The 26,646-nt window shown below is 38.3% G+C and overlaps 1 protein-coding gene across 3 annotated transcripts in view; it reads right to left on the bottom strand.

The window, feature by feature from the left end:
• Positions 1–15,749, bottom strand: part of DIAPH2 (diaphanous related formin 2) — a 243,393-nt gene extending 227,644 nt beyond the window's left edge. For all 3 annotated transcript variants that reach the window (XM_040614069.1, XM_040614068.1, XM_040614067.1), the window contains exon 1: positions 15,451–15,749. In XM_040614069.1, the coding sequence (XP_040470003.1) occupies positions 15,451–15,570 (120 nt within the window). In that variant the 5' untranslated portion in view covers positions 15,571–15,749. The remainder of the gene's footprint in view (positions 1–15,450) is intronic.
• Positions 15,750–26,646: the final 10,897 nt, after the last annotated feature.

Below are 26,646 nucleotides of genomic sequence, written 5' to 3' on the forward strand. Positions count from 1 at the left end.
TTTCTTGGTTCTAAACTGGGATGATACAACTCTCCTAAAATTTACCTGGACTTCAACACCTCCAAAAGACATTGTAAACTTTGCTCAAGGATAATTGTTTTTTAACTAGCTGCAAATAAATTTGCATAAAACCAGGAAAGGAGTAACATCCTGTATGAATACCTGAACAAAGGGAATTTAAAGGGACAAAACCCCAAAACTGATCAATATCTGAAGTCTAAAAAGTGTGCAACTCAAGTCTAGGTCTTACAGCCACAAAACAGAATTCACTCCTACAACTTCTGTTCTTCAGTACAGAGAACAAGTAATGTTCCCATTAGACAATTTAACTGTCTGTTAACATATTCAGTTTGGTAATTAAATATGAAAAGCTATCTAGGATATTGCAAAAAGATACCTCAGCCACATTAGCTGATGTGCAGAAACTATAACTACACACTGATTTAGGACTTTCAAGATCTTTACAAGTCACAAAGTATATCTGGCATTACTAATAAAACCAGTAAAAAAAGTAATTGACGAAATGTTTGTCATGATAAGTTTCTGGCACTTCAAGGAGCATTCACCATGCTTTCAAAAAGAACTTGAATTGTTGCAATCCATCTGGTACATCAAAGATAATTGAAGGTAACAACACTAATACTTTTGTTACTGTTGTTGCACATTTGCACTTGGTCTGTGACACCACATGGAAAATTCTTGCTTGCTTTGCAGCCATTGGCTTCACAAATTCCTCAGGTATGCATTATTTAAATTATTAAACTAAGGATTAATCTATAACCTGAACATGCAGGTGAACATTCCCTGGGGCACTACGAAGTGAGACCAAGAAGCACATGAACACCTTACAAAAGGAAGCTGAGAACTTATTAATGTGTACAACACAGAGTCAGTGCTGTTTGACTGGAGGAACCAAGAACCAAGAAGCTGTCTGGTTTTCCTCAATTACTCTACTTTTTTCCCCCAGGAGACTGGCCACCCAGAAAAGAAGTTATACAACTCTTCATGCTAAATAAAGCCAGAGGGTCACCCATGCTGGTAATTATTAACAGCAGAGGGCACCAATTCTTTAATCACGGTGCTGGGAGAATCAGCGCTGATCCTGAACTGGAGGGAGGGGAAGAGGCTGGAGGCAAGTTACAAATGCCACTGTCTGATCCCCTGAGTGAAAGGGGCACCTCCACACTGTGCAAGGGGAATAGAGAGACCCTAAGAATCAGTCTGGTCTAACTAAAAATAGAGGCTGAGAGAAACTGAAACAGCTTCTTCATTTTTTGTCTCATTGGCAGACCACTATCACACTCCAAAACCAAACGGACTGCTCAAAAAACCTGCACTTTCCCAGATGACTTCAAAGAAGCCAGATTAATTCAGAAGCTGAAAAAAATACCTGTAAACAAATTTAGATATCCTTAATGTCAACAATTTTGTAAGTCACCAAGAGTTGAGGAAGCCAGTTCAACTAATTTATTAGTATTATTATTATTTGTAGCACAAACTGTGATTACTGTTTTGAAAAGTCTGTTTCAGACAATAATTCACTGGTCTGCATTGATAAGTAATCTTTAAAAATCAGAGCAAAATTAAAAGCTTTTTCCAAAAGCTGCAGTTCCACATCAGTCTAAGCCAACAAAATTGCTGGCCGTGAGACAAAAAGGGCAAGGGTTGCACCAGGACAGCCAGCCAGAGCAGCTTAGACTACTGTAGAAGCGATTTCAGAAAGCATGTTAGAAAAGGCATTTTTCACATTGGCCAGCACAGAGGTAAATTAACTAAGTTTTGGCATTTTCCAGAGCTACTGCTAGAGCTAGAGTCCAAACACCTTCCATCAACCAACCCAGGAATAGCAGAGTTTGTAACAGTTATACTACATAATTGCTGAGTTCTTTATACAGCACTTCGCACAGCCAGGATCTGTTTCTTATTTTGATATCCAGTGGTCATGCAAGAGGTTTTGTTTTCCCTTGAGCATCTTGGAAAAATTCTTGTGACAGCACAGCATGCCTTTCAGGAGAGATAAACTGTTTCTCTTCGGGATGCTCTACAGCTTTTAAATTCCTCACTTAAAACTATCAAGCAACAGTTTGCTAGTTAAAACTTCTACAAACTAAACTTTTGAAAGAGCCAAGTCATAATTCCATTCACAAATTTCACAAGCAGCAAGCATTGCAATACTGCTTTTATGAAGTGCATACTAGCCTCAATATGCAGGTTTAATGTTCTAAAAGCTATTTAACTAACCGAGATCTTTACAAAGGTTAAGAGACATGACAAACCCTGCCCTTACAACAAAGATTTAACACCTTTTATTTTAGTTTGAAGCTTCCATTTTTAATCAGAAATTCTACCCACTGATTTTAGTACTTAATTTAGAAATGCATGTGGCATTGCATAATCATTAACCAACAGAAAGTTTTATAGAACACATCTTTAAAATAATAACAAGGAAAAAACAAACAAAGAGAAAGAAAGGGGAAAAAAAACCACACTAAAAAAAAAAAAAAACCAAAAAAAAAACCAACAGCCAAGAACCACCAACCACAACACCACAAATAATTAAGTACAAAACTCTATGGCTAAATATCCTTAAGGCCCAGAACAATCTTCCACTTCAAGGATTTTGGGCAGTCTGGCAAATCCAAATAAAATAAGTGTAGCCACAGAAATTGATACAAAGTTTCTGCATAGGAACCGCAGGTACCTCCAGGAAGACCTCACATGTTACATGCCGTGTCTCAGTTGCACTACAACAAGTATTTGCATAAAGGAAACAAGGCAGTCCTATTTGGCAATATGAAGATAACATATGGGACTGCACCAACGGGCAGCAGCATAAATAGGGAAAATAAGTAAAGGTATTCTACTTCTTCATGTCTTTGAATCATCTGTTTAAGCATATACATTTTATTTTTTGGGTTATCTAACATTGCATTTATTTTGGGCTTAAATAACTTCAGTTTCAAATCTAATTATCTTGGTAAAGGATACTTTAATGGTCTTTCTTGAAGAACACCATTTTAAAAAGAACAGGTTTCAGACTGTTGAGTGCCAATTACATTTTATGCTTTGCTTGATAAGAAAGCTTATTTCAAAAGCTGCATCCCCTCAGTAAATTAGAAGTGCACTGAAATAATTTCAAAAATCCTGTGACACACCCATGTAGTCTTCTCTATATATATTTGGTGACTATAAAGAGTGCCAGGTATACTTTACCAAACAAGAAGCCATCTGTCCAAGCAGTTGATATGGTACTGGTATTGGGCTGGATTGCTTGTCAGTATCAGCATATTTCTCTGTATTGTATGTACAGTAAGCAGATCACTTGGTTTGGAAGAAAATTAGTGGGTTTAGACGGAGTTCACATGCTAAATTAGTCACTTCAATAGTCCTTGGATAAACTTCCAGGACTTAATTAGAAATGAACACAGAACAGCTCCTAGTTCAGTAAAAGGATGGTTTAGATGCTTAGTGTACTGGTGGCATGCCTGCTGCTTTTCTGCCAAGTGTGCCCATCAGTACCATACTCAGCCACGTAGCTCCGCTGCTTGTATTTCAGAAATGCATTTGTTTGACTTGTGAGCACTGAGGTTTTAGGGAACTTGGCTTTTGCTTTTTTGGTGTATTATTGTGAATTGCTTTTGAAACATTCTGGAATAGTTAAACTGGAAAAACTATGTCAAAACAATTATTGACATAGTAAGTGCAGGCTTCATCTCAATCTTATACTTAGATACAAGCAATAGATTTGAGCTCTTTGCTTTCAATGTGGCAGCAGAACAAAGCCCGTTTTGCTAGAGAGCAATACTTCATGTGCAACAAATTGCCGTTCATCTTCCTTCCTTGTTCTGGGCTCTCCTGAGTGCAATTGGTTGATCTTTTCATTCACACACATTGTGGAGCTGCTCAGACTGAGTGAAAGCTATTACAAAGCTAGTGAGTTTGGCCAATTAAAGTAGTGAGAATAGGCCTCCTCCTTTTATACCTCACTTCATAAAGAGACACCCCTGAAATGCAGTTTTAGTTTGTTTTTACTCTTTCCTAGACATGCAGCCCTTTTAACTACAACTACATGCTTTGAACCTGGCATTAATCTTTTGTTGAAACCTAGGTTTCTCTTTCAAGATGAGCAATGACCAGTTAACTCGACAGTTAGAGATTTCTTTTGAAAACATTCTGAAACACCTGGCAGAAACTGCTTTGAGAAAATTCTTCAGTACTATTGCACCATTATTTTTTTTTTTCATTCCTGCTTCATATTTCCCAGTGGATGCAAGTACAGCCTAATACCCCTTCATATGTGACAGGCTAATTTCTATATACTTATCTTCCTGTTCTGTGCAGAGATAGTTTGGGGAAGATTCTTTACTGAGTATGCTGTTGGTTTCATAGAATAAATCTTGCTCTTGGGGTCCAGCAAACACTGAAATCAGTGTCACAGCCGATCTGCATTTTCCTCTGCTACCATTTGAGGAGACTATATAACTGGTAGAATATAGGTAGAATAGAATATAATATAAATTCTATTATATTCTAATACAATACTAATAATTTCTAAGAAATTAATATTATTATATTAGAATAATATAATATACAATAATATAAATTAGAAATAATAATTTCTAATAGAAATAGGCAAGGACAGAATTGATACACTTAAAAATAAAGCAGAAGGCCCACAGCAAGTTTCATAAGTTCATATGAAGTCTATTCTGTGAAGAGCTTTGTTGGATGCTGGGCAGCTCCTTGAAAATGGAATATTTTACTTTTCACAGACCTTGAGGAAGGGAAGGCATGTGTATTTGCTTTTTTTTTTTTTTAATAGTAAGAAAAACCCCACAAAATCCAATCAACTGATACACAGCCTTTAACAAAACTGGCAGTGGAAGGGATGTGGTGAGCCAAAGAAGCAGGAATTACTAGTGAACATTGTTCATTTTGTCTGTACCCAGCAATCTTGGAACATACAGTCACAGGAATCATGTCAACAACTTTTTAGAATAATGTTGTCTTTATTCCAAGTCACTAACTTCCCAGAAAAGAGCAAGTATTTGATCACAGCAGTATTTGATCCCTACATTAAAAAAAAGTTGATAGTAAAGTTACTTTTTTCTCCCCTAATAATGAACAACGTGATACTACAACTTGGAAAAATGAGCAATGCTGCTGCCACAGTAAAGAACTTGGGCTTTTCCTTGAAGGACAGAAATTCTAGATCAAGTAACTTCTGCAGGCATGGACCATAATATAATTCAACAGTCAAAGCATAATCAGGTTAAACTGAATTTATATCTGCTGTGGTAAGCACAAGGGCTCTCTGCTCCTTTTCCTATTCCTTCCTGTTTATAACAGATTCCCAAGATTCTTTGTCCTTTAAGGAAGTAGGAAATGAAGCAGCATGTGAACAGAGAGGTATTATATTATACATAATAATGAGAAAGCCAACAGTATAATTCAACTTCAGAACAAGTGAGATTCCCTGTTAAGAAGTAACATGAATTCAGGAGGATTACAGATGCTTCTAACAGGTTTCCGAGAATCTGTTATCTTCTGCTAAAGGATAAAGTAAGGAGAAAAAAAAAAAAAGATAGTTCATCATAATATTAAGATGTGGTATGTGCTTAGGTTACCCCTGAACACCCACATGAATTTATATATAAAGGCCTTCAAAAATTTCAAAATCAAAATTTCAAAACAATTGCTTTGAAATCTAAAATGTTAACTGATGGGATTACTGCTTATCTTCTAAGTCATTCAGGATTTAGTTAGAATCACAGAATACTGTCTACTAACCTTAATGGATTTAGGAAGCCTGTCTTAACCACCCAAACTTTGTCTGAAGTTCAAATGTGGATGTGTACTTGTAAAATATGGAAATTAAAATTGTGTATCTAGTTTACAGATCAAAATTCTACCAAAGCCTACTGCTGTACTCTTCACCTTCCCAGTTCAGGAATGTCTCCATCAAGCTGTAAATAAGCTACAGAACAAAAATTAAACTGCACAGCTGGAAGACAGTAGAGTAGTGGAGAATGGAGGATTGTAAAGGCTTGAGAGACTGCAGCAGACACTGCCTGCTGTATTTCTAGCTTAGCCAAGAAATTACATGCTAAATTAAAGTTTCCTCACCTCACTTTTTTCTGTTGATGAGAATAAAGCAGTGGAAGATCCACTTGCCATAGTGGAGTGGAAAGGAGGAACTGAAGAAGTTCTAGTAGAGTGGATAGCCTGAGAACAGCAATTCTTACTGTCCCATTATATAAGACCACAAAAAACAAAACAAAGAATCTGGTTTTATGGGAATTTGGGAATTAAGACTGGCAGCAGCACCAGAAATAAATCCCTGTATAGACACCAAAGTCAGGATAAAATCAGTTACTAGATGTTTCAGTGCTGAAGCTTTGGTTGCAACTTCTCTCTCCAGTCTAGTTATAAACTACCTTCTATTTATCTGTCATACGCATCAGTTCACTCAATCTGAGTGGCTAAGGCTCTTATAAGCAAAGACTTGCAATGATTATGAAAACAGTTCTTATTTTATGTAAAGTGTATACAAAATTAGACAGAAATGCTATTGTATGGCTTACAAAGAGGGACAGACCCCACTGAACCATCTAAGTTAATCTGAGTTCATGTGCTAACTTCTGAACTTAGCCAGCTGATATCGCTTCACCCTTTGTTTCAGATTTTTTATTTAAACCTTTTGTTTTTAAGGTACCCTCTAAATGTGGCTGGCACAAAAATTAAAAAGTATACGACACCAGCATATATGCTTAGCCTGATACGCTGTCATCTTTTTTCTTCTTTATGCAAATAGTTACCTGTTTTAATGCAACTGGAACACACCATGTAACCATCTCAACTATTAATAACTGTCAAATTCTCATCTACTCAAGCACTCACACAATCATAAATGCAAACATTCAGCATAGTTCCATTATGAAGCCACAGTATTTTAGAAGTTACTTCAATTTTATAGGTATAAAAATAATTCACCGCAGGAGAATATGAAGAGTGAAAATGTAGACAGGAAAGTCTGCATTTTACAAGAACTAACTAGCTTATCTTTTATTAGGAGTCCAGAATCTAATGACTCTCAAGTTGGCTTAGCATTTGATCCTCAGAAAGCTACTCATTTAAAAAAACAAACAAAAAAACAACAACAAAACAGAAGAAAAACAAACAAAAAAAAAACCACAGGCATTTTTAAAGGTCATATTCTAACAACCATCTTTAGCTCTTGCCATACTAAGAAAGAATAACAGACTGCAGAACTAACATTTTTCCTGACCAAAGTACTTATTTTGTCTTGTTCAACCATCCCTAAGACACCAACATGAATTTATACAAAGCCACTTGCAAACACATAACTAACTAGTTGTGACAAAAAGTTATCCTCAAGAACATTTAAGGTCTGTGATCATTTCCTCTCATTTTCATAAATACGCATTATGATGTGGTTTTGCTCACGTGATCCCATATGGGATGAAGTTACTAACATTTGACTAGCTAATCCCTGAGCAAAGAAACCAGAGAGAATGGGCCTGTGTACCTTCATGCCAACCTGCATCCACCAGTACCTTTTCTGCAATTCCCTTGGCCTACGTAACCGAAAATTACAGATGCTACTTTATTTGCTGTACAGCTACTGTCCTGTAGCTCCAAGTGCCGGGATTCTACAGTGCTATTACCTGACTATCTCAAACTTAACTTTTTTATTTAGATGTTTATTCTAAACTACAAAGTAGCACTTCTCTGTAAATTTCACATTCCTCAAGCAAGTTCTCCTGTATTTATTCTCATATAAAAAGGTAACAAGTATGTTAATTTGGATGTTATAAAGAGATAACTTAGTATTTCAACTGCAATTAGGAAAGCAGTAGGAGTATGTGAGTATGTGTGTTAAAATATATATACACACACACAAATCACCAATAAATAGAAGGCAGGATTCATTCCAATTACATTTTTTTAATCAGGTGATGACTTTTACACTTACATTCTATACTTTCAAGACAAGTTTAAACACACTCGACTGTTGGGAAGTACACATTGAGAATAGTTTTAGTAATGAAAACTCTTTCTATCTTTGATGTCCTCCATATCTGATAACACTGTGCGAAGAAAATTTAAAAGCAGCAAACACACGTCACACATCCAGCATACCTAATACTTTCTCCAATACTATCTTAATTCCAAAGTTTTAGGGTCACCAAAAGGATCAAGAAGGGAACCTGACAAGAAAGCTATCTATCATATGCATCATCTTGAACTTCCTCTTCTCCCACTCTTCCCCAAAACAGCCTGAAACGAATACGAAAATACAGTTTTCCGATTACACAAGAAGAGCTCATATCTATTCGAAACTCTTAAGAACATTTTTGCTTTACGTAACAGAAGGTGTGGTGATACTACAGCATGCACTACACCTTAAGACCAAATATTACCACACCCAGGTGGACCGAAGACCTTCTGTAGCTGTATCAAAACATGTTTCCCCTCTGAGGCCTTGTTCCAGCATTGAACTTCCAAGGTATTTCTCAATTTCTGTAAACCAGCTGATTTTATAGTTTATATCACAATGCAGGTGACAGTATCATTTAACTGCCATAGCAGATCTTTTTCAGATCTGCCCATGTGCATACAACATGCTGCTTTCACATCACATCCAACTAAACAGCTATCACAAGAAGACGGCTGGAAAACAGACACAATCATAATTTAATATTACTGGTAGATCAACTGTAGAAAAAACAGGGAGAAAACTGTAGAAAATACAAAGGGAGGAATTCTAGTGTGCCATAACATTAGGCACATCAGTTCTAGCAAATAAACAAAGAACAAATAAAAAAGCTGAACCATTGACTGGTTCAGTTTCATGATCTTGTTTGTCCCACTGCCACACAAAAACTTCAAGGCAGTAGAGCACCAGGGTGGGCATGGAGACTGCTTAAGCCTACACCACTGCCTCAAAAAAAAAAAATATATTCTTTAATTGACACCTGTTGCAGCACAAGCAAGCTATCAGGCTGCAACAAGGCTTTTGCTGTCAGTCAGATTCTACTGTCCATGCTGTTTCTCCTTCCTCCAGAGGCCAGACCACACTGCTGCTCCTCCATCCAGCCACCTCTCCCCCACCCCTCAGGGCTATTCAACTACTTAGCAGAAAGAGCTACAGCTGCACATCATCCATGTCAATCAACCCACTGCCTTCGCAGCAGGGCCACAGCAGCCTATTATCAATGCTAATCAACCCACTGCCTTGATTCCTCTACAGTCACCCCTTCCTCCCATACTATCAATTAATAGTTAACACATAGACTATATTTGCCTTGCAGAGTGCGTTACCACTACTTTTGTTAAGCAAGATTTCGCTTATCTACCTTTTAGGAAGTTGTGTCTGAGAGTGGGAAACAGAGGCGCTCACTCCAATACCGTACAAAAAAGCTACCTGATGCATGAGACCTTAGAATAAGCAATTAGTTGGATACAAAAATAACATGCATGCTTAAGACAAGTTACCTTTGTCTTACCTGCAACTTTATGAATTGCTACACAAACACTGAAGTCTTTCTACTGTCAATCTTCTCTCAAAATTATCTGCACTACCACCATAGCCCTTCATAACAAAAAACTTACTTGCTCCAAAATTAAGTTATTAAATTATTTTCAAAAATACTGAAAGTAAAGAATGACCACGATATACAACCTGTAAGGAACTGTACAAAAATATTCATTCTAGTAGTTTCCTAAGTTCTTGTGGCTTTAAAGTTGAACAAGTAAACTGATGAGTAACAACTGAAATTGCCAGTTGCTTCAGCAGCAACTGCCATCTCCTGTTTTACTTCACCTCTAAATTTGGACAGGGATGAAAAGAATGAGAGGAAAGTTAGTAGCCATTGTTGCTTAGCTCTAAAGAACTGCAAATGATGCAGAAAACATGACATCATCTTGTAGCCCATCCAACTTTTCAAGCCCATCTCTTCCTTCTACCCAGTCATCAGCAATCACAGTATCATTAGCATGCTTTACAGGCTATTTGTAATACAAATGCAAAAGTTCACACTCAACTTGGGTATTCAGAACGATATTGCTTAAAATCTCTGAAAACATCACTCTTGATATGCACACTGTTAGTTCTCACTGTAACTGTCTTTCACATTGCCTAGGTGGAATCTGCTTTCTTTGCAAAGCTTCCTGTATCATACAGAATTGCTCTACAGTTTTGTCTTACAAGTAGTAGTTCAGGAAGTTTAAGTACCACAAGCAGATAGGCCTATCGCCTGACATATCACCCCATTTAAACAGTGTCGGTATACATTCACATAAAAGCTAAAGCGCTTACCTAAACATCAGTACCAAGCATGCCCTACTGTACCATATTAAAAGTAGTATCCAATCTGTATACTTTTCAGAAACAGAACCAAATTTTTCAAGACATTAATTTTACTTGTCAGTAATAGCTGTACCCTAACTAACTTCACTTGCTGGAATACCTTGACTTTGATCTAATAAGACCAAAAGTCTTCTAAAACACAAGCATTATGTTCACTTTATTGGGAAGCATACACTTGAAGCAAGAATCCTCTGCAGGCATGTGCTGACTCAACTCGGAGACACTATGATCTCAAACATAATACATTTTAGTCATTTGCCAAAAATCTCTGCTAAACCTGACTCATAGTTCACATATGAAGTGTACAAACATCAAAAGTCACATGTAAAAAGCACATTATTTCTCCACAGGAGAACAATATCAAACAACCTTAGGAGTCAAAGTTGATGGCACATTGTAGGTCTTGTAAAACACAGCCTGTCTGACAGTAACGGATACTCAATATTTAAAGTGCTCATTAACTCCTGTAGTGATATGGGTGGAGGAGCCCAGCTGGGAAAACGATTCTCCCAAGCACACTCAGTTTACTTCTGTTTTAAAGCTGATGAAAGCTTTCATTCCACTGTTCGACACCAGTTTATGCCACATTAGTCAGAACATTTTGTTCACAGCTTTTGATTCATCTCAAAGCTCAGGGGGTTTAAAAAACTTCACTATTAAGCATAAACAATTTCTGCTTTTAAAACAAAGCATGACTTGCTCCTTGTTTGATGAATCACCAAATCCACTTGTTCTCCAATCAAATAAGCTCTCCCTCACCCCTAAAAATTTGTTTTTCATGTTATACAAGATATGTCTCCTTATCTACTTTTAAAGACAGCATCACACTCAGAAGACAGCCCCTTTCAGAAATTTTGTTTGTAGCTAAGTGGAGTATCTATCGCTGAACAACTATCACACAAACCTGAAGTGAACCTGGGGGTAATGCTGCGTGTTTAGTGTGGCACTTCCCATTACATGCACACGAGTATTTCTACATATGCTAACACTAAGCTGACACAATATATTATTAACGCTAATTTAAAAGCACCCAGAAAACCACTGGCCATATTAACTTCTGGTTAGTCAGTGTCCTAACAGTCAGGAAGCACCACAAATCCTGTTGTAACACCTCTTTTTGAGTACTAATTCATAGAAACACAGGTGTTTGAAAGGATCTCATTCAGTTCTCAGTTTAGCCTAAACTCCTGCCCAAAAAAGCATGGTCAGCACTGAACTCCAACCAGCCTACTAAACGCTTTGTCCAGGTTTCCAAGTATTGAAAAACTACAAGGAGCGGGATTCCAGTGTCTCTGGTCAACCAATGCTTAATCATCCTTCAAATGTTTTTCCCCCCCTTATACTCAGCCCACTCTCCAGCGACCTCTCCTGCTCCTTCTTACAAGCTCTGTCTTCCCTTCTCCCATGAAGTTCTGTAGGAAGTCTGGCTTCAACTTCCCTGCTTCAACTTCATCTTTTGATGAATAACTTGATAAGACTGTGGGTTCAGCTAAGCATTAACAGCTATGCCAAATCAGACCCTACTCTTTCAAGCACTTACCAATTTCCTAGGTACCCTACAGAATTATATACTTCCCATGTGTTACTCAAGTGTTAAGGAGAGCAAATGACATTAACAAATACAGGAATCGCAGCAATCTCCCTGACAACCTTAATTTAGCCTGTTTCCCTAGTATAACATGCATACTTTTAAACAAACAAAACAAGCACATAGCCAAACCCAGTTAAGAATGTAACTGCTTATTGCCATCTCATGCCAGGCTATTCTCAGGGCTGGCAGGAGATCAGGTGATTGTTTGCCAAAACTTTTTTTTTTCCTGCCCATTTCATTATAAACAAAAATAATGACAAAAACACCAGGCACTCATTCCCACCTCTGGTTCTTGTGCCAGCAAAAAATGGAGGGGGGGGGAAAGGAAAAAAAAAATTGAAAGCAGAGCTCTTTCAGCAGCTGTCAAGGTGCCTGTAAGACAGACATTAGATTTTAGAAAAATATTCCAGTTTACACAGTACTAGTATAAAAACTGGAACTAAATTCTCATTGTGCAGCTCTGTCACATTCTAGAAATTATATGAAACTTGAATGATTCTTACAATTACCTACAGCAAAAGAAAATTGAATTAGTAGTTCTAATATAATACATCTTCAATTATTTGTGTGCATACATATGTATCAATTATCTTACAGAAAAATACTCTAAACCATCATTGTCTTTTCTAGCACAGATCCTCTCTTGATAGCCTAGTCTTACTTCCTGTCAGTCAAGAATAAATGCTATCAATCAGGCTTCAGTCCTTAAAAAAGACCCACCAAACCACTATGCTTCTGCAGGCCAAGCACCATTGCCCACCTTCTACTTTCAGATGGGAAGCATGGGGCAACAAAAAACTTCCACCTTCTTCTTCAAGTTTCCCTTCCCCCAAAATAATAATTTCAGCTTTCCCAGCTCCCCGTCATCTACAGCCATTTTTAGTCCATCATACAAAAATCATTCCCCTAGACTTCTTCCCAATGACTTGCCTGATTTCAGCTGCTATGCCAGGAACTAAAAATAAACCCTCTGTTATGTGTAGTTGCACACCGCTTCTCACCAAGCCCTTATTCAGCACTCCACTTGATGTGTGAAAGAAGTTCTGGAAAAGAGACACACTCCTCTCAGCACACTGTAGAGTTCCTTGAATTACACACAGCAAACTGACAGAGTACAGGTTGATTCATCTTATAACTGTACTGAAACTTGATGAATTTTAAGTTATGCAGCTGAACCAAGAAAATCTCTGCATCAAACTCTGAAAAGCTTTGTATACAAACTCAGTGACAATACTTGCACAAATAGTGTGGCTTCTCTTACAGAAGTCCCAAATATACCTTCATCTTATTTACACAGGGAAAAGAACAGGGATGAGGTACTAGTAAGGTTGTCCTCCAAATACCTAAAGATATTGCTAGCCTCAGCAGAGCCAATACTCCATTCAAAATTAAAGCCAGCAAAATTTAGTAGGATTATTCTCCCACATAATGGACGCAGACTTTCCCTGATTACAGTCCTGTTCTTCCCTCGCAAATCCATGGCAAGAATTGATAAATCTGCCTGTCCACTCACACCACCTCAACTTAAAACACACCTGAACCCCATCCCTTTTCTCCCTCAGAGGAAGATCCCTCTTCATGTCAGTTTCATACACCATTTGTGCACATCATGTCCAGAATCAAAATAACTACTTTTCCATTCAACCCACTCACTCGTTACATCATCAGAGGCTAGTCACTTTATCTCAGGGCAAAACTACCTTTCAGAAGGTATCTGGTTCAACCAACATACCACTACTGTGACCCATGTTGCTGACGGACTGTAATCATCCCCTCAAGAAACAAAAGCGTATGACTGCATAGGAAGTCAAATATTAACATCATGGACATTTTCCACTAAATGTAGCAGTAAAAGCCTACTCTAGTGATAACTGAGTAGTTATTCTACTACTAGAATAACTGAAAAGAATATGCAATGCGAACAGTTGTCCTGTTCAATCTAATTTTGAGCTCTTTGATTTTTTAAATTATGTATTTTTTTCAGAACAAAGTGTTCCCTGCTAAAGAAGCATTCAAATTTGTGCCCACAGCTTCCAATAGAGGTACTTTCCTGTGTGATTTTTAAATCACTTCCCTGCAGGCATCTTCAGGCAGCCTTCCCAGCCACTTTAGCTAGGAAACAGTAAAGGTAGTATAAACATAAACAAGCACCTCGTTTATATGAAGAAGTTTGTTTATGTTTATCCTATGCAAGGAAGTATGAGTTTGTTTTCAATAACACAGAAAATGAGACACACATTTGGTCACTTTTTGCTAAAATAAACATGGTCACTTTCAATACAAGCACGCTTGAAGTTATTCAGTATTCTGGCTTTCTGTCAACCTTTTAAATCATTATAACTTTCAGTAACTTTTCAACGCCTCATACATTACAAATTTAACTTCTTCCCCACACGCATTCTAACTTAGTTTTTGGTGACAAGAACACTCCCACAGTTCTCAGACTCATCAGCCCAAGGCAGACATGAAGGGAACACAAGGTGGGAGCACTTACATGTGGACTTGGTTCTACCACTAGCGCTGAAAACCCCTGCACTGATTATATAAAGTTTGAAACTAGTACTCTATTTCATAAGAAAAGTCAGGTAAGTTTTAAGTATCTGCTACACTGCTGTTCTTGGAAAACCCATCAGAAAACTGATCTAACGCGAGCATAAGTTACTTGTAAGTTACAGAAGTAAACAATCAAAAGTAAACACTGGGTTTGCTGCTAGTGTGTTTATAAAATGAGATGCAATCCAGTGCTGTTGGCTTTGGAATGTACCTACATTTCAAGTTATCAGGTCTGTAAGTAGAAATATCTAATTTTAAATAAAAAAAACCACATGTAATGAACAAATTCTACAGTCCTAAAGAAGCTTTGGTCAAAAGTTCGTCAGATATTTCCAAAAACACTGGACAATACCCAAATGTTTGAGTTGCTTTGACAGTAACTCAGATGTTCACATTGTTTGCATCACAACCACCAATATTCTGGATGGTTCAACCCATACAGAAGGAAAAAACCAAACCACCCGTGACGTTCCACTCGAAAAATGAGCGGAGCAGAGGTTACACCAAGAGGTCCTGCCTACAGCAGAGCGCTGTCACCGCACCTCACCCCAAAGGGGCGGCCCGGGCACCACCCGCCGGGAATCCAGCCGGCATCGCCCTCACGGAGGACCCGGGATTTCCCGGCCCCTGCCAGCGGCCGCCCCCGGCCCTCGGCGCGGTACCGCCGCACGCCCCCTCCAGCTGCCGCCTCCCTCCGCCAAAAGGCACCCAAAACCCCTCACGGGATTTTTCAAAAAGCAGCCTTTAATTCCTGAAAGCCCGGCACCCCCCAGGCCCGGCCGCACGCCCCTCCGCCCCAGATTCTCTACTTGGGAAACAAGAAAACGGCACCGGAGCCTCCCTCCTCCTCCCCCCCCCTCCCTCGCCTTCCTCCTCTTCCCCTGCCCCCCTGCCAGCCCCACAGCCCGCTCACCAGCTTGGGCTTGTTCCGGCTCTCCTCTTCCGCGGCGCGCCCACTCCGCTTGGGGTTCATCCTGCCGGAGCTCAGCGCCTCCTCGCCGCCGCCCGCGCCCGGAGCCGCCTGTCCCTCCATCCTCCCACCGGCTCCGCGCCCCAGCACAGACCCCCTTTCTCTCCGGGGCTGTACCCTCAAGGCCCCATAGGACCGACGAGCACCACCGGGCGCCTCCCCGTCCCCTCCCAGCCGCAACCGGAGCAGTTCCTGGTCCTGCAGCCTCGCCGCCGCCTCCTCCCAATCCGCCGCCTCACAGACGCCGGACGCCTGGGCGCACGCGCACCGCCCGGCCGGCGTTACCGCGCATGGGCACGCGCAGGCCCGCTGCGGGGAGCGGAGGCAGCGGGCGGCCGGCGGCGGGGCGGGAGCGGGGCAGGGCTGGTGCTAGGAAATGGCGGAGCGCCGGCGTTTTGAGTGGAAACGCACAGAAGTGACCGGCCTGGGCTTTGGCAGCGCGGAGCGGGCGTGTAGGGGGATCCGGCCCGAGGGCTCCTGGCCGAGCCCTCGGTGGGGCCGCCGTGAGGCGGGAAGGCCGGGACTCGTGCTCGGCCGTCTCCCCTCAGCCGGGCCGGCTGCTCCGCGGGCGGCCGGGAGCTGAGGCGGCCGGGGCTGGCTGTGGCAGTGCGGGCAGCCGAGGAGCCGGCCCCTGGAGAAAAGCCTTGTCTCCACCTCGTTTTCTTCAGGGCCCCATCCATGGGGTGTCCTTACACTTCACACACACGGGGGTTTCCTTGTGACGCTCTGACTTCAGCAGGTTTCCCTGAATTTTATCTTGGGAACAGGTGAGACACAAGGGATAACTGGTGTGGTGGTTTGGCTAAAATAGAACTGTTGTTACCACAAACAAAAGACAAACTTTCTTTCATCAAATTTGAGAAATCCAGTCCCCAATACCTGAGTCATCAACATGTGCTCATGGTTCACAAGAATGAAAAATTGCTTAACTTTCTGTGGATTAGAGAATCTCTCAGGCTGAGCCTCGCCATGTAAACTGAAGGTCTCTCACCATGGGCGTATTGGTGTGGGTAGTGGAAACCAGAATCATATGCCTGATTTTTAGAGGGCTCATATTAACAGATGTCCTTGTATTAATACAATTATTTTAAAAAGAGAAAAATACCCATTTTGTGTTGGTATAACTGAGTCTATGCTTATGAAGTTATACTGAGAAGAGAGTCATGAAAACAATCATGATCTGTTACAGTGAGATGAGGACAATCCACAAATCTTTGGAGTCCAGATTTAGATACAAACATGGTACTTGATTGCACTTTGAAAAATGGTTCCAGCTCAGCACTGTTTCCACAGTGTGACTGTTCTTTTAAAAAGGCAAGCAAGACCAGTACAGTGAATTTTACCCATCTCTCTCTAATACACACGTAGTTAAAGCATGCCTAAAATTCATATAGCTGTCTGCATTTCTTCTGACGCTGAGGCGTACCTGAGTACTGGATGAAATGGTATTTCTTTTAAAAAATCCAACAGTGAAAACCTGTTGATAAAACCCAATAATACCAGCTTTCAAATAAAATGACAGCTCTGAAACTTGCAGGCATCTTAAAATTGGAGTCGAATCTTCATGGCAGAAGGTAGTAGGTTATAAAATAGGCCAGCTCCATCGGGCTGCTCAGTTCTTAATACTTTGAGATGCACCTTCTCTTTTGAGTACAAGTGTTCCTTTTACTGTTAAAATTTTATAAAAAATAAGTATTTGGGCGTAGTTTATGCTTTCTAAAGCACACATAACTTTGGAATTGTGAAATTAATCAAGCAATCATGGGTTTAATCACTTGTTTGCAGCGACAGGCAATGTAATGTTATTTCCAACTACATCAGTTTATATTTCACAGTTCATTGTTCTACAGCCACAGTTTAACAGTTTGCCAGTTTCAGTTAAAAAGAAATGCTCAGATCTGGTTTTTTCTTCTCTTCAGTTGGCCCTAATGGCCGTTTTGTTTTTCTGTGCTTTTATTTGTCTGTGTTAAGCAGCACACATAACTGGAGCAGAAAGGTCAGTCATTCCAGAGTCAGAGAAAACTGAGAATAATTTCCAACTGACTGACATCTCTGTGCACAAATTTAATTTTTAAATCCAAACTCTACAGCACTATTTGTTCTGCATAACTCCTAAGTGCTTTAAGAGCTTTTTTAATCCAAATTTTCTGCATTTTCCACAATACTCATACTGCTTTAGCCAAGTCTTCTTCCATAAAGCATTTACATTGGACCCACCTCTAAGTTTTAAGAGCAGCAGGCAGAACATTAGAAAAATACTTTGTGGTATAAGTGCAAACAAGTGCAGGTGGCAGAGATCAGGAAAATTGAGCACATGTACGTTCAGGCATTTATTTCTCTTAGTTTTTGATGGAGTAAACCTCAAATCACGTTCGTGATCTTCAGCAAAACAGGAAAAAGAGCACTTGAAACACAAAGAGGTCAGGTTTAGGAACCATTCACATTACACTGAAAAGAAAACACAAAATATTTACTATTTTTAGTATGCAATTGTTACTGTACAATCTAAGTGATAAGTTATCTAAGTGATAGAGAAAACATGTAACCATCAGGCTGTAGCTACATCATGTGATGAAAGAGCTACCCCACAGGGACTCTTACTTCCTCTTTTCCTTCTGCCGTTTGCCCACTCTCCTGGGACAAATGGCTGGTTGGTTGGCACAGTTATTGTCACTTTTTTTTAACTCCATCTTACAAATATTTTGCAAGTTTCCATATAGAGTGCTCAGCTGTGACTTAAAGTTAATGAGTTGTACAAAATACTGCTACAGGATTTTCTGGAGATCTGCTTTTGAATATGTTAGTATATATCAAGTGTCATTAAGTCTACTTCATAGCCTTCTTAGCAGAACTTAAAGCCTACAATATTCTTTTTTGAAAATGTTTTTAGTCATACTCCATCCAGCATTTTAGTGGTTTTGTGTTTTTTTTTCATCCCAGTTTCCAGGACTGAGAAACAAATATTCCATGTGTGAACTGAGGATCTAGAAGCATATTAACTCTGCAGGCAATTCTAAGCAAAAGGAGCGATCTGAAAGTATGCAAACTATCCCAATCAGGAAAATTTAAATGGAAAAGCCCCTCCACAACAAAACAAAAAAGCAAGCAAACAAACAAAAAAAAACCAACCAGAAAACCACAACTCTGCTTAAGGCAACCAGACAAACCTCAGATCATGTTGGCAGTTTGCAATGCAGTGTTTTGGCCCATCTCCGAGAACAACATAGTAGGTCCTGAGGGTAGAAACTAGTAGTTGTACAAACTGTTCTTAACTTGGCTTCATCTCTGAATAAAATGTATTTTAAAACTATGCATTTTACAAAAAACATCTCACAACGTTAAAAACATGTAACTACAGAAGGCCACTTCTATGTAAATGCTAACATTTCTCTTGTAGATGCTAACATTTCTCCTTGTGGTTTTGCATATAATCTCAGTTACATTCAGTCACACAACTACAACAGCTGGCAGTGACAGAAAACTGCACATGTGCATCTGTAAAGAAAAAAAAAACCCCACACAATTTTCTTACAACAAAATTATCATAGACTGATAAGCATAAGATATTTTGAGCCTCCCCAAAACATGTACTATTTTATATCTGAATTTGAATGAAATAGGCCTTTGAAGATGACTGGCTGACCCAGCAATATGAGAACTTATTGCTCTAGCACTCTCTAAACTTATAAAAAATACAATCATGCAAGGTTCCAGAATATACGCAAGTATCTATGAAAAAGAAAAGGGTTCTTGGTTTATCATTTTTATAAATTCAGCAATAGAATTTGCATTTGATAGAGAAGGCATAGGCTTCTGCTTAATAACAGCAGTTCTAAAACAGCTGTAGGTGACTGATCACCAAACCAGCTTATTCAGATTTCAGTCTATGACAAATGTTCTGTTCTCCAGGTTTCTAGTGTTGAAGAAGAAAGTTAACAACGTTGAAGTCTTTGTCCTAAGGAGGGGGGAAAGGGGGAGTGTGTGGAGAAAAAAGGATTTGTTGTGAGTGCTACCACAAGAGAAAACATGCAGTATTTAACTTAACCAAAAACAAGAAGGCGGCTGCTAAGTCACCCAGTAGTACATTCCCCAGCTCTTCATCCTAAAATTCTGTATCATTAGCACAGCCACTCTGCCACAGAAAATATACCACAATCATTCCACTCTCTTCTTGAGCTGTAATCTTTCTTCAAAACATCTTGTTTCTCTCCCTGATCAGTATCATCACTGCAGTCAGTTTTTACTCTCCTGCTCCTTCCTCCTTTTTGCAGTTTTAGCTGGAATCTAATTTTGGAGTTTAAAAAATACCCAAATTTATCTTCAGAGGAAGGCAGTCAAAGATTGTTTTGAGTACATGAGAATGTGGTAAATAAAAAAAAAAAGAAAATCACAGGGTATATGGCTTATCTTAATAGGTATGAAAATAGGACAAGTATTAACTACTAAGCTATAAAAATCAATTAAGAGCATTATTTGCATATGAGTAGACATTTCCTATTGACAAAATAACTTTCTAAAAAATACTCTGACTACTTAATAAATACGATTTATTTGCAAACCTAAATCCAGAGAAAATCCACTCACTGGTCAGATAATTCCAAGAAATAGTTGTTTGCTAAATCTTTATTTAATTTAAAACAATAATTTCCTGGTCTGTTAGAGGCAATAATTGTACATTCTATAGTGTTTCTGTAAATTAAGTCGCAAAAAGTTCATATCATATTTATGCAAAATGTTAGTGATTTGAATGTTTTTATTTATTTTTTAGAACATCCTTTATTAACCATTAAAGCAAAATTAAATTTCGTATTACAGTGATGAACAGTATCACAAATATTAATGTAAAGCACAGTTAATTCCGAACATTTCTATAAATGGATAAGATTACGGCTTCAGCAAGGTTAATTCTCTATGGCTACAGCTACATTTTGTTTTTAACCAGCTGTGAGATGGCTGTGCAACAGTTCACTTATTAGGCTATTAACTTTTCAATTTTAAGGCAACTTACACATTTTACCTGTACTTATTTATAGGAAGAGGAAAGTGACAGCTTCTCACGTATCATTTAAAAAGTTTTCATGTTGCATATGTTAGTGAGGTGATTATCTCGCTGGTCACAGCAGACCTATGGTTTAACTTTACTTACTATATCTACCTCCAATTTAAAACCTAAAGCACTGGAGCTAGATGAGATATATCATTATTAAATGACACATTAAAAGTATAGAGTCTACTTGTGTCAAGGCACCTTCTTCATTAAAAGGACTTACATGAATCCAGAAATAAACTGAATAATGGTTTTAATCTGAACAGTTCTTCAGTGATTTTAATTTATTCCAAGCCAGGCTCCCCTATTAGTTATGAATCAAAACATCAATATGCCTTTTAGGAAAATATTTTCCAATGTGTTACTTTGTTACAAACATTTTCCCTCTTTGAAACAATTAACTAATTTAGCTGAATTCTGGTTACACAATTTTCTGTATTTTGACAACTTAGTCTGTAATTCTAGATCACAACTAGGTTTATCTTATCCCGGTCGGTTTTTTACTTTCAGGTTTTAACAGAACTGTAAGAAAAGAGCATTCATGCCCCCTTCATGTTTTCTAGAAACAACATGTATAAAAAAATTGCACAGGATTACTTCAGAGGATGATGAAAAACAGTAAGTAGGAATACATCCTTTTTCTCGATTTGGGGCTTTTCACAGAGGAAAAACAAAACAAAACAAATGCGGATATATGAAGCAGCTAATATACGTGGTAATTACTTAATAATTAATTCTCTTTTTTTCCCCTTTGCTTTTAAAATACCAATCTGTAGACTTACCTAGTACAAGATGCAGTTATTAGCAACTGTTATCTAACCATTGCATCTAGCAGTAATTTCTCAATGTTGCTGGCAAACAAGAAGCCTACTGCCTTTTTATGTTTGTTTTCTTTTCATAAAATAATCCTAATGGTATCATACAGAACTTCTTGGGTTAGTACTTCCATTTTTTCACATTTTATGTATGAGGACACAACTACTCTATGTGAATAAAACCCAGTTATGTCTCATATTATGATAGTGAGTTTTCTTCCCGGCCTGAATGTACTGGAGATGATCTATACAGAGAGAGAAAAAATGTAATATTGCCACTAAATACTATGTCTCAGTTTTCAAACATACATTTAATATTACTCAAATGGGCTACTTTAACATTTTTATCAATATAGTAGATCTTTTTGATTTAGAATCAATTCCCAATAGTTACTGTGGATTTAAATAGAGTATTCAAGGTCTTATTAAAAGCTACTTAATTTTTACACTTTTCCGTCATCTCCAGTATTTTATAAACCAATCACCTATGTACTAGCTGTATCTGACAGTAATTCAAAGAGCCTGTTCTATCATTGCCTGTGGTTCTGCAGAAGGCAACAGAAAAGATGTTTCTTCAGAACATGGCATTTTTTTCCCCTTTAAGGCTACTGGGGGATTCTGTTGCCTGTTACGTGCATCTCCGTACAGACTGATGGCTGAGTTGCAGAGTTTGTCATGCTGTGGTACGCTCCCCAAATTGTTTAGAAAATGTCTTTTGAAGTTGTTATAGTACAATTTTCACCCGTAGTACTTGCCTGTCCAGAATATTAATAATAGTTTCCCTTGCGAGAAAGGGATTGATTTTTCTTTTTTTTTTTTTTTAACTGTTCTTGTTCTTGAGTGTAGCACATGTTGTTTATTGGTGGTATATACACTGTATGGATATATTACCATGGCCAGGTCTGCATCAAGTTTTTTTTCATAGCTATGCTAACTCCACTAAAGACCATTCTTGTGAAGAATGGTGGGACACACCTTAAAAGTGTGTCCTTTTACATGAGCTAACAGTGAGATTATTTAAACAGCTTCTTTAAAGGGAGGCAGGCTAGTTACATGATGCAATTATTTAGTAGGTAAACTAATAATATTTTATTATATCATTTCTTCATGGTACTTAAAGGATTTAGTTAAATATCTTGAGAAGCAGGTATTGCAACTTTGAGGAATGAGAAAAATTGCCCTTAACAGGAATGTAATGGTTATACTCCCTATATTGGTTCTGTTTCACTTAATAATTGTGTAACTTACAAGAATCTGTAATAACTACCACTGAAGTAAACTGTATGTGTAGGTTTTCTGATGGAAGAACCTAGCTCTGAAGTCTAATATGCTTTCTTGTCATCTGTTACAGTTCTAGGAAGATGGTATTGCACAAGGCTTATGGAAAACGAGGTATCTTCTCTTGTTCTATATTTTTGTTTTGTTCTGAATTAGTCTTCCTTTTGTGTCCACTTAGTCCTCTTTTTATAAATGAGTGAAGATGGAATGTGATAAGATAACAACACCAGTGAAAAGCAAGATTAACTCATGTTATATTGTATATGTGCAATTATACATTTTTAGTGGGAGGAGTAGCTGAACATGAGCTTGAGGCTCAGCCCAAGGAAATGTGATTCTTCACATGATAAGACACATTAGACTTCATTTAGTATAAGAGGAGGTGAGTTACGGTGGCTAGTGGTATACATTTCCTTTTCTTTATCCACATGTAAAGTGTACTGTGCACCTTAGCAACCTTATGTGATGCAAAATTAGTAGATAAAAAATAAAATAATAGTTTTCTGCCAGATTAGTCTACTGAGCTAATTCGCGTCTGTAGTATCCTTGGCTCTGACATAAGGAATAGGGGACAAATGTGGCAGTGGAAGATTACCAGACTAAGAATAGTACTAAAATATGACATTGCAAACATAACAATGCAAAATATAACAGTAAAACCAAATCCTCATTACTCTCACCTTTAACTCTCCACTAAAATTGCTCTAATACATTGGATGTGATAATTTATACTTTGACAATTAGTAAGATTTTTATCCTTTCCCACATGACTTAGGGAAGAATACTTGTCCGCACTTAAGCTGCCACAATTCACAGCCATGTGTGTTAAGTTCAGTTGAAATTGTGCAGGAAGAGAAAGGTGTATAGGCTAGAGGCAAGTGAAGCTTCTCAGCCAGATCAGTGTATATTATTGCCCATTTCTGGGTCAGAATCCTTTGCATTGTGTTCTCTATTGAATCTTCACTGATGGGAGAATGAATACAAAGCTACCAAAACAAAACAGTCTCCTGCATACACCTCTCTGGAGGTACACGAGCACAAGCATGTGGCAGATGCTTGTTCCATTGCTTAATGCATTATAGGAAAGTGACACAATGCTGGAGTGATAAAGATAGTACAAGAACAGTAGAAGAATATAGGTTCAGTTGACAGGACTGATTACTATCCAGTTTTTAGAAAACCTATTTTTCTGACAATCTTACAATTTCAGAACAGAAATAGTACAGAAAAGTGTGATCAAGTTGTCCAGGGAGAAAACAGCAGGAAGAAAGGGTTAAAAGTCCAGAGGAAAGGGCTCTGTAATCTCTGCAGACAACTGGAGAGAGGTGAGACTATCCAAAAGAGTATGTGGAAGAGAATTGGAAGCTATAAGAGGAAGCTAAGAGAGGGTGATGAGGTAGCTGTGTAGTCAGCTGCTACAGGTGTCTAGTGGCACAAGAAAGGTCAGGGTTTCCCAATTCGGGTATAAGGTCATTTCAGACTTCAGTGCAAGTGGTTTCACTGCAGCCTAAGGAAGGAGTAGAACTCACATGGAGCTCCACAATCAGGTTTCTGCTGGAATTTGTGGTTCTGTGGTCTAAATCATGCTTATTCCTTGGGGAAATTTGTCTTTTTAAACCCTCCAAGGACTTTTGAGCCTCCCAGTCCCTTATTAAGGAAATAGTTTTAGCAACCTGATGGCACTGAAGTATACATGGGTAGAGGACAGCTTATGTATAGGTAATCAGTTGAAGTCTTTGCTGTGAAGTTCTTGCTTTACTTCTTTTTTATGTATAGTTCTTACAGTTCTGGTAATGGAAATTTATTAGTTGGAAGTTGCTTCACATTTTATTTGAACTGTGGTTTCACTTTAAAAACTTACCAATGCTGTAAAAAGATTTTTTCTTTTCGTTTCTGCCTGTTACCCTTTCCCGTCTCCTAGTGCTCCCTTTTGTGTACAGCAAACATCCATGTGACTGTTGTTAAGTGGATTGCAAAAGTGATCTGGATTAAAATTTACCTTATTTAAAAATGGTTGGGTTTAACTTAGCTCAGTTTCTTGATCTTGCCTGTCATGTGGTCTCAGAAATGCCTGCACTAGTACAAAAGGGAAGATAGGTAAAAGGGCAGTATAAAACCCCTTTGCCATTCAGCTGTCCCTTTCGCGAATCCAGCTCCCTTCTCTTATCTGGCCCAACTGTGTTCATCTTGGCTCAAGCTGCTGAGGAAATTGCTAAATTCTGAGAAACAGCTGTGAGAAGGCCTGTAAAACTTGAGCCATGTGAGAAGAAGAAAGAAAATTACAGTCTGGGGTAGGCTTTTTGGTGGTTTAAGGATTATAAAAGGAAAAATACCAGTGTGGAAATGAAATCCTAACTGAAAAGACTAAGGACTTAATCAAAGATAGCCACATAGCAATAGTAAGGCTGTATTGCTCCAGCCAATGAAAGCTAATTTTTATCTCCCAGGATTTTGCTTGTTTTGCCAGCAAGGATTCTTTGCATGTTTTGTTAGACTGGTGTGTATACTATTCTTAATGAAGTAACTTGTTAAATCCAACCTGTGGTTTTATGTGTGTTAACTTCTAAATGACTGGTTTATATTCTTAAGCTGCGTACATATTTTGCTTGTGCAGTCTCTGTTCATGGCTGAAGGTGCCTAAGAAGTGACCCAAGCAGTGGTGGCAGTATATTTGAGTAGTACTATTGGCTTGTACTGAGTAATTACATAAAGGGATGTATTTTGATGCACTCAAATAGGAGGTATTAAGATACAGTGCTTCTAGTTTCATGACAACAGAAGAGCTTTACTGGATTAAATTCCTCTTAGAAAAATCAGTTTATATAGTGACAGGTGTTTTTGTTTATTTCAGGTCCTGTTTGTATCTTAATGTAGTATTGTAAATAAATTGATGTTTTAGGTCATCCTATAAGTTCTAAATGGCATTTGTGGGTTTTGTTAGTTATTTTCTGCACACCTGTTTAATGGACCTAATGTAGCTGTAAAACAATTTTCTTGAAAGCTTTTAAGTAATTTATAAAAGATTAGAGTCTTTAGTATGACTCAACTTTCCCTTTTCATCCTTTGTGCTCTACCAATTTAATCTTAGTATAATTTACTAGTCATGGTTAGCCAGTTAAATTGACCCTTGACATTACTTCTCCAAAGTAAGTCTGCACTTGAACAAAACTATTTCTTTTCCTCTATCTCTAATAAATAAATACCTGTCCCAAGATAGTATCTATAGTGTAGAATCTGGTTGAAGCTTGTTGCAAGACTGGTAGTTGTACACTGAGCTAAAACTGAGTTAGTTTATAAGTATAGGAAAAATAGTAAGAGTTACCTTAGTAAGTTCAATTTCTGCCCTGAAACAGTCTGACATCATTGCAATCAAAGGAAGTTGTGATTGTCTGAAACTACTATGAAACAGTTTGGTGGGTTTTTTTCTTTTCCCAAAAGAAAGATGAAAAAATATTGATAGTTTTCTAATCTCTAAAGGGTGCAGTGTAATGTTGATGTTACCATGTTAGTTCTTGAATGACATCTAGGTAGAGGAGTACATGTGACTACATATATTGAAAGCATATTGAAGTTTATTATTTAGGAATAGTGTCTTGATGTTCTGCATAGTGGATATTAGAACATCATGGTGTCGCTGGATTGTATAAAGCAAAATGGTTCTTGGATATTTTTTCTCCTAACAATACAAAAATAATTTCTTTTTGGAAGCTGATGAAACAAGCACTGGCTGTAATCATGTGGTAACAGGCTAAGGCAGAATAAGTATCTTGATGCACAGCAGTATCCAATGTTATCTTTGTCTTGCTAAAAAAAAAAAAAATAAATAAATTAGTCAGCATATTACCAATAGCAGTGATACTATCTTGCTTAGACTCTGAGCCTTGGTTCTTCTGGCTCTCCTTAGTACTGAGGCACACCTAAACAAGCAAACACATAGTAGAGTATGCTTAGGAGCTTCTACAATGCTTCCTTTGGAGTACTTCTTCCAGTGCATAATTT

This window comes from Falco naumanni, chromosome 14 (genome assembly GCF_017639655.2).
Source record: "Falco naumanni isolate bFalNau1 chromosome 14, bFalNau1.pat, whole genome shotgun sequence".
In the NCBI taxonomy this organism is placed as follows: Eukaryota; Metazoa; Chordata; class Aves; order Falconiformes; family Falconidae; genus Falco; species Falco naumanni.